Consider the following 17,190-nt stretch of genomic DNA (forward strand, 5'->3'; position numbering starts at 1 on the left):
TGTAACCACTATAGATAAGCCTGTACACTGAGAGTTAGAGAAAATAAATATGCCAAACTTGAATAAAGAAGTTATAGTGCGACCGGAGTTAGGCCAAATCCCATGATAATTCTTATTCCATAAGGGAATCCAATACCCCGCCCTCATCTAGAAGAGCATTAACTGGTGAGGATGAACCTAATCGTCCAATACTGTTTAATCTCCCGCCCCAGGCCACACTATACGTCATTGTATTAAAAAAGTTTCGAAAGACAAATACAAACTAGAGAGAAACGTATGATTCTTTAAAAAATCAAGTAGTTCACTGGTTTGCCACAAATAGTGCTGTTGGGGCTCATACCCTCTACCAAGAAATAATCATGCTAAGGAGAGTTGACTGGGTGGGCGATTCTAGAACATCCTGTGATGGAGAAAGTGTAGTGGTTAACTTTCGAAACCGCAAGTTAGTGGGCAACTTGCTACATTACTTAGTGGATAATTACAATGGTCTTTAATTAGCTACAAACGATTGCATCATGGCAGTCCCACTTAGTTTCTTTTATAAACCCATCCCAAATAAACACCTCATAACACAGAGATACCAACCAATGTTAAATTTCCCTCTGTATAACCGATTTTCCCAACTCCGTAGATGCAGTGAAGTAGATTGACTTAGATGGACAAGGGGTCACTATCGGAATCTGAACTGGGGTAAAAATGTTAACCTTTGGTCTCCTGACATGCATATAACAACACAATTAGAGTGGACGGGTGAAGCAGATCAAATGCCGACTAGCGAAGGCGTTTCTAATGTAGTTAATTCGATCATTAATATGGAACAAGAAAATCAAGTGGCCCCGGGCACACAAGAGGATATGGTTAAATTGCAAACCCATGTTACTAAACATCCACTAAAGGGTGAACAGGAAAGCGGTGGACTTTTGTTACCTATTGGAGAAACTTTTAAATTTATGACCTGGAATATAGCAGGCGTTAAAAGTAAACTTAAGGACGAGGATTGGCTAAAAATGTTAGATGGTTATACCATCATCCTGGTGCACCAAGCCCTTTTTCATAAATGGCTTCTGAATGATCAGCACAAACGCTAGGTCGTCAAGTATGGGAATAGCTAAAGGTCGTCTTGCTATTCTGATCGCAGTCACGTCACCTCTAAGCTTAAGAAATTTTGTTTTGTCCGAATATTACCAATTCTTGGAACTTCGTTTGCATTGAAAGTCAGGTTTTTGTCATAATACATTTTTGTAATAATATTTTTGACAATTAATGTAATGTCATCGCTAATGATCTGGATACAGCTTTGAAGGGTGTCAAAGGGGATTATAATCTTATATGGGCGGGCAATTTTAATTGTGTTAAGTGTGCTCATTAGATGGGTGAACCCTGCGGTATTATGATGTTCTCGGGGATAGGGTTCCACACTTTGTACACAATGGGTATGGTGAGACAAATAACTATATGATGCAAGAGTATGATGTATCTGTCTTAGAACCAACAGGTCTGGATGGAAAATATTCGGTACCTTCATTTGTAGGAAGTAGATCGTCCTGTAATAGAGATCATTTTAATATATCCTTTACAAGGTGATTTCTTCTTACATTGAAAATAGCCTCTTTAGTGACCATAACCCATTAACTGTCACAATTAGGCTCGACCTTCCTTCTAGAATAAAAGGAAAACAACTAGTTGAAGGAATTGCTACTCATGGTGACAATTGAATCTCTAATAAATGGACAGGAGTGAATACAACAACTTTTAGTTTACAGTTTATAAGGAAATCGCAAGGTGCTATTGACATTTGTCTTGAAGTCTCTTCCACTGTCCCGGCAATTGTTGATGCCTTTTGCAATATCGCCACCTGTATTGCCGGGGACCTCACAAATAAAAGAAAAAAGCAAATGTGCAATATAAATCCTAGATGGATTAACCATCTATGTTCAAAACTAAATAGAGACTTGAAATTGGCGTTAAAACAAAAACCAAGAGGTAATATAAGGATCCGTACGTGAGGGGGCGTGGGAAAAAGTAACCCAAGCTGCAGCCAAGAATGATTAAGTGCTATTCGGGAAAGTTGTAAATCTACCTTTTTTTAAAGAGAATAGTGTAGTAATAATTGATACTGTTATCCCTCCGGAAGCGTGGGTATCCCACTTTGAGAATATTTTTAACACAGGTGCTATAAAAAATATTAATGTAATTGTAGATAAATTTATAACTATAGAATCGGTCGGAATGGCTCCAAGAACTCCAGATGAGATTAAAACTGCACTGGAAAAAAGTGCAAATGGGAAAGCGCTGGCGCAGATGGTGTGCCAATTGACACATTCAAGTTTAACATGACTCTATGGATTCGTATTTTATTGAATGTTTTTAACGCAACATTGAAAGGTGCTTTACCAGCAACCTGGGTAGAGCGCATTATTGTACCCATATTCAAAAAGGGGGACAGGGGAATCACAAATTGCTACCACCCAATATCTCTTCTTGACTCCTCCTTTAAAGTGATGGGCCATATTTTGTAGAAAGCCTTGAAAACTGGCCAAACGAGGGCATCATCTTATCAGATGGCCAGTATGGATTCAGAAGAGGTATTGCAACGGTGGAAGAATGCCTGAATTTATATTTACTACTAGGGAAGTATTCCCTAGTAAAGGAAGCAGCTCTACATCTATGATTTGTAGACCTATTTAGTGCGTTTGACCTAGTTAATCATCAAACAATATGGCAAACACTAAAGGGGCAAGGAGCACCCCAAGAAATGATCAACTACCTGTCCCAGATCTATAATTTGTTAACTTCTAGGGTACGTTTTGGTAAAAGATGAGAATGTACATCAGCCTTTGGAGTTACACGAGGCATAAGACAGGGTTGCGTTTTAGCGCCTTTTTTATTCTCTCTTTATATTAATAGTCTAGATTCCTTCTTACAATCACTACCAGTGGATGCTCCAAAAATTGGTACACACCCTACGCCAGTCCTCTTATATGCGGACAACGCTGTCCTAATCTCTAGGACAGCAAATGGGCTGCAACTTTTGATTGAAAACTTTGTGTCATTTATGACCGACAACATTTTACAGCTAAAAATTTTTAAAAAACTTTGTGATGACATGAGGGAAAAACAGACCTAAGATCAGACAACATCATGCTGGCAGCATTGTTATAAATAGAATCTCCACCTTCTCATATTTAGGAATGCTTTTTAGCAAAACTGGCCGTTGGAATATGCACATCGAACTTAATAGCATGGCATTTTTAAGAGTGACGGAAAGTATTTTTAGATTTGCCACAAAACTAGGCAATAAGCCCATATGAGAGATTTAAGCCCTGTACCGGAGCAAGTGCATTACTGGGGTTTGATCTGGGGCTGCGATCTGGGGGAGAGCACCTATTGCTACTATGCAAACACAAGAAAACACATTTCTTAAAAGATTATTAGCGGTTCTTCTAGCTACTGCTAATTGCATAATACATAAGGAATTAATGGCTCCATACCTAACCAATATTATACATTTAGCTGCCCTGCTCCTGTGGCTGGGGATATGGTTCAAGGATGAAACTAAATTTACGAAAGAAATAATAATGGACTGCCAGACACTCGATTTTAATAGGAAAATCCCATGATTGGAGCATATTTCCAAACTATTAACTATTAGCCTATTGTAAAATTGACTTTGACAAAAAAAATACATCTACCATCCAAGAGATTAGTAAAATGGACCTGAGGGCTTGCTATACCAAACTTGTGGAAAACGTTAGAGATATAGCTGCTAATTCTAAAAAAAGTGTTGTCTCCTACCATGAACAGGTGGTTACGGTTGGCTTACCCTTATACCTTGTATTGGTGACAAATAGCCAGCAAAGATTCTACCTAAAAAGGTTGAGGACGGATACTTTACATTTTTTAGTAGCCTTCCCTAAAACGGAAAAATTGAATTTCAACTTACCTAACTGCCCATGTGATGAAAGATCTGCACAAGCAACCATGCACTTTATCCTATTTTGTAATTTTTATACAGGTCTACGGAAATTGTTTTTAAAGCCTTTATTTTTATCTAATAGAATTTTTAATTATAAACATGCTTTCCACAATATTTGTAATCTGGGCAATGCAAAAATCATTAATTCTGTGATCAGATATGTACACCTTGCAATTAGAAAAAGAAAAGACTATACCTATCTGGAAGCCTTATTATATGAGATTGAGGATGACATAATCTTACTGTGTAAATATAAACTTTCATAAGACTAACTTGTAGAGAGAATTTTAGCCCATAAAATATTATATATATCCCATCTTATACACAAGTATTTGTATTTCCTGAAGGGAAATAATTTATGAAATGTTGTCTTATCATTTTTATACTGTATGAATTGTGATTTTTGTGCTTTTATGGTGACTTCTGTATAAACCGAATACATCTGAATTAATTGAATTTAATTGCTTGTCTTTGGCCCTGTACAGAGCTCTGCCGCCTTTTGGCCAGGTTCACAGTACAGAAATATCACATACATGTACATGTATACATACATATATAGAAGGATGTAACTAAATCGAGTAAGAAGTTCACAGCCAGTGATGTGTTGATATTCATGTGAAATATACAAAACATACAAAAGTAATGAAAATGCATTCTATTATACATGGGTAATGTGCCTGTGCCCATGGAATTCTTGTCAGCCAAGAAATTGTACAAATTAACAATTCAAAAGTATTGTATCACATTACATGCCCTTGTGGCCATATCTATAGAAGTAAATCGAATTTGAAATACAATTCAGAATAGTAAAACAAAAAGCTTTATCCAAAAGGTGAGAACAGGTCTTCTAGTGAACATTTTGTAACCTGGTTATAATTCAGAGTATTTAAAAAAGACAATACGGAAAAGAGGGAAAATGTTAATTTGCTTCTGTTCGGAAATTAACTTGTTAATTGTGTTACAACCTCATATTCAAGGAATTAAATGGCCCATTGTGTTAATACAATAAATCACTCTTCCAGACAAATTATAGAAATCATTAAGTCAATAAATTGATTCTAAGGATGACAAGTCCAAATAAAAGAACTACATAAAACCATTGATTCAAACTAAAACTTCCAAAAAGAAGAAAAATTCGAATTGGGTGCAAACCGCCAGAACGTGTGTGGCTGTTGTTTGCGGCACTCGTTTGCTACTTGTGTTTTACTGCTCCATTTTTAAAGTGCAAAGAATCCCCGCGTACCAAATTGACACAGGGAAGCATTCCTGGCTAAAATATAGCATTATATGGCAGTCTTACTTTTTGCATAATTATCTGTAATTTTGTTTATTTTACCATAATGATGGTTAATTTCGCAAAAGCAGATTACACAATTTTTGTACCCTCCTACTTCTTATCTAATCAATTAAAGTTGGTTGAAATTGGAAATGATACATTTTGAAAGCTTGGTATGCCATTTGTTGTCCTTCAAAGTTAATTGTCAAGATATGATATCCTTCAATATTCTGATGATACACAACTATACATTAAAACTTATTTTTTATGATGACCTATGCCTAAAAGTCTGCCTTTCAAAATTTCAACAATGAATGCGCAGCAACCTTTTGAACAAGAAGCTGCAAAAAACTGAGGGGCATATTATCAAGGGGGTTTATCTCCGCTTTTTTGGCTTTAAAAGCCAAGAAAGCGGAGATAAAATTATCTCCCTATTACCTAGCTGTCGCTAACACCAGTTAGCGACAGCTAGTAGGAGATAATCAATCAATCAAGGCATTTATAGAGCGCGCTACTCACCCAGAGGGTCTCAAGGCGCTTGGGGGCAGATAAAGTCGGCGATGTCTTCGCTGAATTGTGTGCGTGGTCCCGGGGGTTGGTAGATGAGGGTGCCTCTGAGGGTGGTTTTGGGGTCCGTGTGGATCTGGAAGTGCAGGTGTTCGGCGGTTTTCAGGGTGTCGTCGGTGTTGGTCGTGATGCGGATGGTGTCCCTGTAGATGATGGCGATGCCTCCTCCAGTCTGGTTGCCGCGGTCTCTTCAGGTGATCTTGTAGCCCTCTGGGATGGCGATGGCGATGTCGGGCGCTGAGGAGTCGTTCATCCAGGTTTCCGTGAGGAAGGCGACGTCAGGAGCCGTGGTGTCGAGGAGGTTCCAGAGTTCGATGGTGTGTCTGTGGACGGAGCGGGTGTTGAGTAGGATGCACTTGAGGTGGTTGCTGCTGGTGTTTGGCTTGGCGGGTGCTGGTGCAGGGCAGGTCCGGTTGCAGGAGAACTTGCAGGCGTGACAGCTGAAGGGTCCGTGGGATCGTCTCGGGGTGGCTCGGTAGCATCCCGGGATTCGGCCGGTGTTGAGTGCGTTGAGGGTGGCGGCATCGTACGTCCGGCGGGCGGGCTGGGGTCTGCGGGGGCCAGGGGTCCTGGCACTGGGCGCGGTCCAGGCGCGGAGCGTGCGCACGGTCGCCATTTATGGCGAAGTGCAGGGAGGGAGGGGCAGCTGGGAGGCGGGAGCGGGAAGGAAGGGGGCGTGGCTACACTCCCCAGCGGCGGGAATCGGCAGCGGGGAGCGGGTGCAGGGGTCGGCAGCACATTGGGGGGGAAACCAGGGGCAGCACGGGGGACAAAATAAACAAAAGTATCAGGGCACAGTAAAAACAATACAGCAGGAACAGGCAGACAGAGGTACAGAACGCGGAGGAAACAGCAGGCGGGGGGCGTGGCCTGAGGGCGGACCCGAGGGCGGGAAGGCTCTACGAGGCAGGCAGAATCGGCAGGCGGGGGCACACGCAGCAGCTGGTGGCCGTGCGGCGCGGGGGTGTCCTACAAGTAGGTCACACTCACCTGTGCCGCACGGTCGCCGTTTATGGCCAAGTGCAGGGAGGGAGGGGCAGCTGGGAGGCGGGAGCGGCGGAAGGGGGCGTGGCTACACTCCCCGGCAGCGGGAATCGGCAGCGGGGAGCGGGTGCAGGGGTCGGCAGCACAATGGGGGGGAAACCAGGGGCAGCACGGGGACAAAATAAACAAAAGTATCAGGGCACAGTAAAAACAATACAGCAGGAACAGGCAGACAGAGGTACACAACGCGGAGGAAACAGCAGGCGGGGGGCGTGGCCTGAGGGCGGACCCGAGGGCGGGAAGGCTCTACGAGGCAGGCAGAATCGGCAGGCGGGGGCACACGCAGCAGCTGGTGGCCGTGCGGCGCGGGGGTGTCCTACAAGTAGGAGATAGCGACCATCTTGGGCCCCACTTTGCATGTCAGTGATATTTATCACTAATGACATGCAAAGTGGGCGTGCCAAGATGTTAGCGACTGGAAACAGTCGCTAACATCGCTATCTCCTATTACCAACTTTTGGAGATATTCATGCTAAGCGCGAATATCTCCAAAAGCTAAAACCTGCCCTGAGCAGTTCTTAGCCATGTTATCCAATGGGAGGTGGATAACATGGCTAAGAGCTTTAGCTCGGTAATGCATGAATATCGCTGACTTTTCAGCGATATTCATGCATTGCGGCCGATTTTGATCGCATTTGCGATAAACCTTGGTAATACCAAGGTTTATCTGCGATAAAAATCGCCGCAGCTCAGCTGTAAATTTTTGTCTCTAACCAAACAATAGCGATAATAATCGCTATTGGTTGGTAATATGCCCCTCAGTTTCTTCTAATGACCATTAAACATCAATATAAGTTCACTAGATCAATGGATTTCTCCTCTTGATCATCTCATCAGTGAAATCATGGGACTTCATTCATACTGGACACTGCCCTCTGCTTTATCCATCTCATGAACAGAATCACCCAAGCCACTAACATCTGGACAACAACAATGTCTACTTGATGGGAATACATCATTAGCACCTTTCCCTCTAAAAGACTTTTGCAAAGAAAACATTTGAATACATGTCCATAGAATTTAGGGATTTACATTGGCTCCACACCAAGGCAAGGATCACATTTAACATTTCTCACATTACCTTGAAAACAATCAACCTTAAAAGCCATCATTCTGCACTAACTTCTAAATGTGTCTCCTCCTCTCTTGCCAAACAACTTTCAGCTCCTATCTGTTCCCTTCTTAATCTTTCTTTGAAGGAGGGTCATCTTCCACTTGAATGGAAGGCGGCACAAGTCATTCCAATTCGTAAAAACACTAAGGCCTCTATGGAAGACCTTTCTAATTTGCGACCAGTTTCCCCTACCTCGCCTGAGCACACAGTTGGAAAAGTATATTAACAAACACCTGTCATACCATGTTGAATCTTCAGGAAGCCTTGACGCATCGCAATCAAGCTTTAGGCCCAAACATAGTATGGAGACAGCCCAGGTGGCTGCCACGTACAACATCAGAGAGCATTAGATAGCAGCCAATGATGGCTAATCCACTCTCCTGGTGCTGTTAGATCTCTCAGTCTCATTCGACATGGTCGGCCACCAGATTTTGCTCCGAAAACTGGAGGAATCTGGAATCTTTGGAATGGCCTTTCGGTGGATGACAAGCTTCCTCTCCAACTGCTCTCAGACAGTCAACCTGGGACCTTTCCTATCTAAAACTAGGGAGCTGACCAAGGGAGTGCCCCAGGGCGCATGCTTAAGCCCAACTTTGTTTAATATCTATGTCGCTCCCTTGGCCGACCTTCTGAGGACTTATGGGCTTACGCCAATATCATACACGGATGACACCCAGCTTACCTTCTCATTTAATAAAATCACCCTCTCCGCTCAGTCTACCTTCTCCTCCGGCATGTTAGCAATCTCCCAATGGATGCATAACAATATTTTACAACTAAACGCCGGGAAGACGGAGATTATGCTCTTTGGAGAGGCTTCACTGTTGTGGTCACCGGAATGGCTGGCTGGCTGCTAAGTGGTAAATCAAGCACCTACTTTCCTTTAAGATGATATTAAACATCCACTCAGAAGCCTCATTGGACCCTTGTCCACACTCAGGGCCTCATTAGGATCCCAGAGCAGGAGGGAACCTCCGCATGGCATGCGGAGTTCCCTCCTGTGCAATTAGGATGTGACCGTCACATCCTCTATTTTTAACATTGCGGCGGGTGCGGCTTCAAGCTGCACCCGCGGCAATGTTAAAAATGTAGGTGTTGCATTTGTATGCTGAAAGAGGCAGGCACCGCGCGGTGCCTGCCACTTTCTGCATACAAATGCAGGGGGTACCATGGGTACCCCCCATGTGCACCCCCCACCCCCCTTCACCTAGGGGGCCCGCAACGGGCCCCGCAGTGAAGTTACACATGCTTTTCCACGGCGGAAAACCCGCCGCAGAAAAGCATCTGAAACAGGCCATCCTAATATGGCGGACGGTGTCTGACAGACACCGTCACCATATTAGAGCTTTTCCACCGCGGTTGTAAGCCAGCAACGGCGGAAAAGCTGCGGACGGAAACCAGGACCCACCAGCCATCCTAATGTGGCGGTGGGTCTTTGGTGGGTCCGCTGCGGATTTTCCGCATCCTCCGGGCCGGCGGTGGCTTCCGCCGGCCCAGAGGATGCAGAAAATCCGCAATCCTAATAACCCCCTTAATGTTCACCAAAGGACACATCCCCAACTGTGCTGCCCTCGCTAGTATCCTCAACATTTCTCTCACCATGCCATCTTCCCAGACATTTGGACATTTGGAAACATGCCATCATCCTGTCTCTTTTGGAAAAACCTTCAGCGGACCTGAAGTCTCTGTCTCCTTACAGACCCATCTCCTTTCTACCCTACATGGCAAAGGTCTTGAAAAAACGAATCATCGAATGTCATGGTGACCACCTCAGCAACTACTTCCTTCTAGACCCTTCGCAATCTAGATGTATGCCGAACAATAGCACAAGACCAGCCTCACTGCTGCCCCAGATGACATCCAGCTCATCATGGGCAAGGGTGACTCTATGACACTCATCATCTTTGACCTCTTTGTCTTTTGGAAACCATCTCCCACTCCATCCATCTCGTCCACAAAATCAGAATTCAAGGCTCGAATGCGAAGGATAAGCTCCTTCCTGAAAGACTGCATGCAACAACTTTTATCAACTGCATGGCCAAAGTTGCACAATGGATAAAGACCAACTGCTTAAAACTCAACACCAAGAAGACAGAGGAGGGACTCTTCAGAAAAGACACCCCACTGTGGTCCTCGGCCTGGTGGCTATCAGAACTAGGACCTACACTCATCCTTTCAGATAAAGCCATGAATCTAGGGACCATAATCGACAATCAACTCCCGAAATTGAGCTAGGTTAACATGATCACCTCCTCCTGCTTCTACATCCTCATACTCCTCAGAACAACTTTCAGATGTCTCCCACTCATCACATACAGTTTAAATGTGATGTGATGTTATTATTGTAATGCTAGAAATATGTGTATGGCATTCATATTGCCCAGGAGGGTATCCTGCACCCAGAATGAGGCGCCGCCCTGACTGAGGCCCAAAGCAATAGCCATGTTTTAAATTTTTTGTAGAGTTATAAGGCTGAACTAGCTGTTCTGATTTGCCGCAGAAGGTTGTTCTAGGCTTCAGAAGTTAGCTACATGAAGGCACAACTGTGGCTCTCACTCTTCAGATGTCTAGGACTTGGGCGAGCAGGAGGTTTACAAAGCAGAGGAACGTAGTTGGTTTGTGAAAGTTTTGGCTTCCATTGGCTCACCATTCACAAATTCTCCCTCTTCAAACTTTTTGCAGATACAAACATACAAAGTAATAAACAAGCAAGGAACAAAATACCTGATCAGCCATATCAACTTTCACAAACCAACTACGTTCCTCTGCTTCGTGAACCTCCTGCTCGCCCAAGTCCTAGACATCTGATTCATATTATTTCTTCTTTTGGTCTCAGTAGTTGGCAGCACGGGTAGTCTCTTGTAATTTTTCTGAGCCCTGTTTTGCATCAATAATGCCCCTGCTATAATAAGCATATTTTATGGAGGTTGTGTAATTAGAGGTATCCCGACTGAGATCCAGTCTATTTGAACTGGCTGGTTGCCATGTCCCCCTCCCAATCTACTTCTTTCGGCCATTCAATACTTTAGTTGCTCCTTTACTGATAATACAGATCTAGCAACCATTGTGTGCAGTTAAAATGAGGAATAATGAGAAAAGCAGCTGGTGTGGGACAACCATTTTGTTTATAGCTGTGGGTGGTTTCAAGTAATATTTCAATAAACCAAATATTAACTTTAGCCTTTTTCAGCCACACCACTCCAAGCAGCTTTATTATGGCTCATTGAAGTCCCACAGGCCGTACACAGTTTCATCCAGAATGTGGTGTGTAATTGAAGTTCACCCTCTGCCGGTGGTGGTATGAAGAAGCACTGCTTAGTTAAATTGCTTCTCAGTGCCTCCAATCACAGCTGTAACCCTCATAGGCTCTTTTTAATCTGGGTCACATATGACATCCTGTCAGAGCCTCTGGAGTTCCTACTCTCCTTCATCAATGTTTTGTACAATAACTGGCTCGACTTATAAAAATGCCAGCAAATAGTAGAAATATGACCGCACATTTATTGAATGGTCCTATTATCACTCATGGATGACTTCGCCTAAGGTTTTAAAATATATTCGTACAGACAAGATATGCTTTGCTGCAACAAAAAATGCTACAATAAGGGGCATATTTATGTGCCCCTTACGCCGCTTGAAATCCTGTCTATGAGGCCACGCAAAGACGCTTTGTGTGGCTTTGAATTGCCTCATATATATTGAGTAAGGCAAGGCAGAGCTTATCGCTGTATTGCCTTAATCTGCACTAGGGAGGCGTTCCATGGGCGTCGCAGTGGGCATTATCACACATCACCCATGGATTTTGAACCTTCCCCAGATGTACAAAACCATGTAAACCTGGATGTGTCAAAACCTTACGTCTCCTTAGGTGAGGTGTAAAAAGGAGAAATACCTTAATTTCTCCTAATTTATTCCTCTTTCTATGTGTGTTGCATTCTGCAGCACACATAGAAAGAGGAGAAAAATACTCTCAGGATTGTTTATGTTTCTCTGCACAAAAGAAAATCCTTTCAACAACACAGGCACCCTTACTCCATGGTGCAATGGTGCCTGCATTGGCACTAGTCTGATGAAATGGGGCCAGGGGAGGGTGAAAGGGCAGGAATGCACCGCATTGCATAAATACATTGCATTCCTGACCTTTCACTTTCATGTAGGGCAACATAGAAAGGTGACTTGCTGTGCTGCCATACACCAAAACCCCATAAATGAGGGCCAACGTATTTCTGGTCAAGACAGCTAATATTTCTGTTAATGGGAGACAAGCACATTTTATGGGATGCTTAATTTGAGCAGATTGTTTCCAGTTTCTAGGCACCAGCACCTAATTGTGAGTCACTGAACTATGACTGTCTGCCACACAGTGGCGCTGTCTGTGTAATTTAGAGATGAGCACAACTACAGCTGTTTATTGATGCCATATACATTAAAAACAATTATTTCCTGACACACAAGCCTTTCTTATATCTTTGGGGGGCCTGGATTAGTCTGAATAATCACACAGGTAGGAGTGTTATGGTTAATAGCTGCATAGGTACGGTCGTTGGCAGCGCTGGCAAGGTAATGGGTAGTCAAAGCTGCAGTGGCCTACCGGCGAGGACCCTGGCACACATTTTGTCACAAATTAAGCACTGGGGCAGGTGTGGACTTGCGCCAGAAGTCTTTACGTCCAACTACTCAAATATTAATCTGATCTTGCTAATTCAAAGCACATTCTAGAAATAAAATAATATGAAAATACTAGCTGTCAGAAAATTGCGAGTAAAAACACCCACATTGCTGGTGTGATCTGTAAATACAGCACAGCACTGTGTGCAGTGTGAGAAGTTGTGTACATCAGCTTTTGTATTTGTTGTCAAATCTCAGTAATTTTCAAATTATTAAGAACTGTGGAAAGGAATGTTTTTAAAAGAATCCTACCATCGTAGTCTCCGTCACCGACCCAAAACTGTTGATGAAAATGTTGCATGTGACATTGACAGGAGGCCCTGCAAGACAACAAATTCAACATAGGAAAACACAATTAATTTATTAAGAACCTGTGAAAGAGATTATTTTCTTCTGTATTAAAAACACACCTGTAAACAGTAAATCTCCTTGACTTCCATTTTTTTCATTTAAAATGTTGTTTTTCGGTAAATGCTGATTCATGAAAGTGAGGTAGTTGTTTCTCATATAGATGGCAGAGGGAGCAAGGGGAGTGGAGAGGAGGGTTTGAAAGAAGTGAAGACAAGGGATAAGAGGGGAAAGATTGAGCATTAAAAGACAAGAAAGGAGAGGGGAGTGGCTCGACCAGAAGGGAAGGGAAGGAAGACTTTTGAACTTTTGAAATTGTTGAAAGGGCAAGTGTATAGGAAATAGTAGCAGGAACAGAAGAGGAGACGAGACGAGAATAGAAGAGAACTGAGAGAAGAGGAGAAAAGAAGCAAGCTCTGTGCACCTCCCATCACATAGATCTCCACCCACTTGAGCTAAACAGTTACCACAACATGCAGAACTCCCCAGACAGAAGACACAGCTTTCTTTGAAAGTCAAATTTAGAAATGCATTCTGCTCAGCAAAAATAATGTAAAATGTAAACTTCCGGTCACTTTGTCGCCCCACTCGTCCCTGCCAGTCAAAGAAAAAAATTATAATGAAACATTATCATTTTATGTGGCCAGGCCATGACAGGCAAGTGGTGGAACTTAGAAGTGTGCATGTATGTTTGGCCGGCCTTCCTAGGCTGTGCAAACATACCATGCACACTTCTATTTCTCCAATCCTGCTGTGAGCACGGCGGTGTTCACAGCTTAGTTGGAGAAATGCCTCAGGTTTACAGGCAGTGTCTGAGCGGCAGAGCAGGCCGCTCAGACCAATCCAGACGCTGCTCTCCCAACAGGTCAGCGCCTGGACTGGCTGAGCAGCCACTGCCTTCTAAGAGGCTGCTGGGAGACCTCCAAGGTGGGAGGCGGATCAAATTAGATTAAATGTTTATAGATATAGTAAAGGGGATTTATGATTGCTTGAATATTACAGCTGGGATCCTAACCGCATATATGCATGTTAATTTGGAAAATTCTACTCATCGTTAATTCATTTTAGTGCAATATTTTATTATTGGGAGGAAAGTTAATGGATAAAGGATTTGCAAAACACACCTTCCCTAGCTCATTTTTAATTTAAGTAATCCCCGTTCATCCCACCATAAGGGAGGCATTCAGCATTGTGTACCCTCTCAAGATGTCGCTCAAAGGAGAGGCCATTGAGGCAGCCTTTGAGGACTGTGTTGATAAAGCATGAACCTTCGGTGGGTTATGGTCACTGTCCTTTCTAGTGAATTATCCTTAAGAGGGGTCACCTGGTTTAGCTAATAAATACTTTTTTCTTCACCCTCTCTCAGTGTAAGAGGATTCTGTGAATTTGGCAATGTGTCATGCTACCTGTTTGAGATATTCAAATTCATTTCATGTTATCTATTCTAATTTCTTACATTTTACACCTCAGGCAAGCTATCAACAGCTATCAAAAGTGGCCTTCTCCATTTTGAGAAAATCATCCCTTTTGCCCTGATACCCCCATTTTGCTTGATACTGGTAGTAACTGATACCAACTGTGCCCTGAGCTCTGCTTACCAGACACATGGCCTGTGCTTTAAGGAATTTTACTGCTTAGGCATAATTAAAATCAGCAATGACAGACCTCTGTAAGTCCCCAGTATATAATAAGGCAAGAAGAAATTCCAACTACCTATTAGTTCCTAGTTTATAATAGGGCAGGAAGTTGTAGTCTCCCATAGGTGCCCCAGGGGTAGGTTGCCATGTAACTGCAAACAGGGATATTATAAAAGATGTTTTATAAGTCACGGTGAGGGAAAAAGTACCAAATTAATTTTCCCCAATGTAAATATTTAGCTCCATGGGGTAACATAGGAACATTTTATTTAGGTATAAATATTGACAGGAGCGAGCTAGAAATGTCAAATAAAGACTTAAAAAGATTGTAATCATAATTCCAACAACTTGCCACTGTTAGACATATAATACCTGACACAGAAAAGAAGTTATTAAACTTTCTGTTCTGTAATCCAAAATACAGACTTCCCGATACCCTCTCCTGATTGGCTAGCCTCTGCCAGGCTGAGCCAAGCTGTCTTAATGAGGTGTGAAGTAACCTGCTAGAAATCCAATGGGTTTCCAGTGGGATGAGAATTGAACCTGCAGAAGCAGAAAGCAGGAGGGAGGAGGGGTTGGCCAAACTGGTCTTCAAAGGGAGAATGACACTTTTGATAGCACAGGTTCACTCCAACATCCTGCCACTCAGGAGCCTCTGTGAATAGACTAAGGAGAGGGATGAAAGTGGAGTGTTAGGGAATCCCAGCCACACCAGTGGGCTCACTTCGCCTTGTCTAAGCTCCAAGGAGAGAATTTCTCCACATTCTATTTTGAGATAATAGTGTTTTCTGGGACAAGAATATGTCTCACTTTGGAGGAAGTGGTCATACACCTTAGTGTCACCCTGTATTCTATTGGTCAGGGGTACCTCACTGCTTGACACCCAGGAACACAGCATACATATTGAAGAGTTGCCAAGCAACTCAGATCTGCTGCCTGGAACTAAAAGGAGAAGAAGGGCTGCTCTGCTGCAAACCTGATCTGCACACTGGAGAACCACACCTGATGCACATTTTGGGACTATAGCGCTAAGAGATATGCATTGCTTCAAAAAGGTTTAAGGAGTAAACCCACTATATGCTACAGGTTATCAGAGCCCGCCTGCATCATCTCACCTAAAAGTACCCATCCTCAAGTGTGTCTAGTGGACTTTTAAGGATTTGGCCAGGTGCATTGTGCGAATTGTAGTCCCAACATCCCAAGGACCATCTTAAAAATCCTAGACCCCTGGATTGGTGTTAAGGGCACTTTGAACCCTGAAGGAGACCTTCTGGAAGAAGATCCAGAAGTTTTGTGAAGTTTGGGAACTTTTTGGTAAAAGCTCCATTAGGTGACCGACTCGACTTCGAGAGTCAAGCCGGCAACCTTCAACAGCGCCCCTGCCTGGATTTCAGTTTTATCCCACTAAAAGCTCCAGACTTCCAGGATTTGACTGGGTCCTCACAGAAAATCAAGTTGACGATGTTGATGCAAATATGAGGTTTAAAAATTTTGACAAGGGCCTCCTGCTTAGTTTATCCGACCAGGGCTGCATCAAGGTCAGCCTCAAAATTTGACTTTTTCCTGGTCAAGCATGACTAGGTGTCCTAATTTGGCACTATACTTTTTAAGCACTAGACAGTGTTTGTTCTTTAAAAATTCAAATCTCCAGTTCCCTACATTGGATTTTTGTTGTTTTGTGTCTATTTGTTCATAAAAATATAACCTATTTTTATAAATTGGAGTCGTGTATTTGGCGTCTTACTCATTAAATGCATTGGTGTTTTTAAATGCTTTACACATCTGATTCTTAAGTTACGCCTTGCCTGTTCATTGCCAGCTACCAAGGTTGAGCAAAGGAATAATTTATTGCGACCCTGACTGACCATTTTATTGTGTTTTGGCCTTTTTTAAGTGGTAAGTCACTATTTATCACTACTAATATTCTACTTTCCAACATCCATATATTCCACATCCCGCCCCTATATATCCACAAATAAATAAACAGCCCTCCAAACCTCTCAACACACACACAGAACACACTCAAGCTCGTCAGTGCAGACTCTGAAAAAAGGACTTGTACACAATGAACATCCAATTACATCTTCCTCTTAACGTACCATACAGAAAACCCTATGGACCTTGCCCTCTCCTTAATCCACACCCTTCAATAAAATGACCACATTGCAATCTAAACGACCTACACATTTCAGCCTAGCACGTTGCTGTCAGCCAAAGCCCATCTTATAGTGGTCCCAGTCATTCAAACACTACCCCACTAATTATGCACTTAAACCTGATCACAGTAGCCCCTTCATCAATCACCTTCTCAGTTGTCAATTCCACACTCAACTCCCTCAACCACTAATCAATAACCATATAGATGCTCCTGGTTTATGAAGCAAACTTACCATTGTTAGCTACGATAAGAAATTGCTAATTTCACAGCCCAAGGAAGAACTTAATGCTTTCCATTTCAAAGAAATGTGGAAGCTCACATCATTAGATATATATTGTATGGAAAACCATGGAAAACATTCTGTTTTTGGACTCACCAGGACTCTTGAATTGCAAAATGGTT

General features: G+C 42.9%; 1 protein-coding gene across 1 annotated transcript in view; it reads right to left on the reverse strand.

The window, feature by feature from the left end:
- LOC147718874 (glycine receptor subunit alpha-4) overlaps positions 1 to 17,190 on the reverse strand; it is a 502,630-nt gene that overhangs the window by 418,032 nt on the left and 67,408 nt on the right. The window contains exon 2 of the mRNA XM_086966795.1: positions 12,898 to 12,965. Coding sequence (XP_086822921.1) covers positions 12,898 to 12,965 — 68 coding nt within the window. The remainder of the gene's footprint in view (positions 1 to 12,897; positions 12,966 to 17,190) is intronic.

The sequence above is a fragment of the Lissotriton vulgaris genome, chromosome 4_1 (genome assembly GCF_964263255.1).
Source record: "Lissotriton vulgaris chromosome 4_1, aLisVul1.2, whole genome shotgun sequence".
Taxonomy (NCBI): domain Eukaryota; kingdom Metazoa; phylum Chordata; class Amphibia; order Caudata; family Salamandridae; genus Lissotriton; species Lissotriton vulgaris.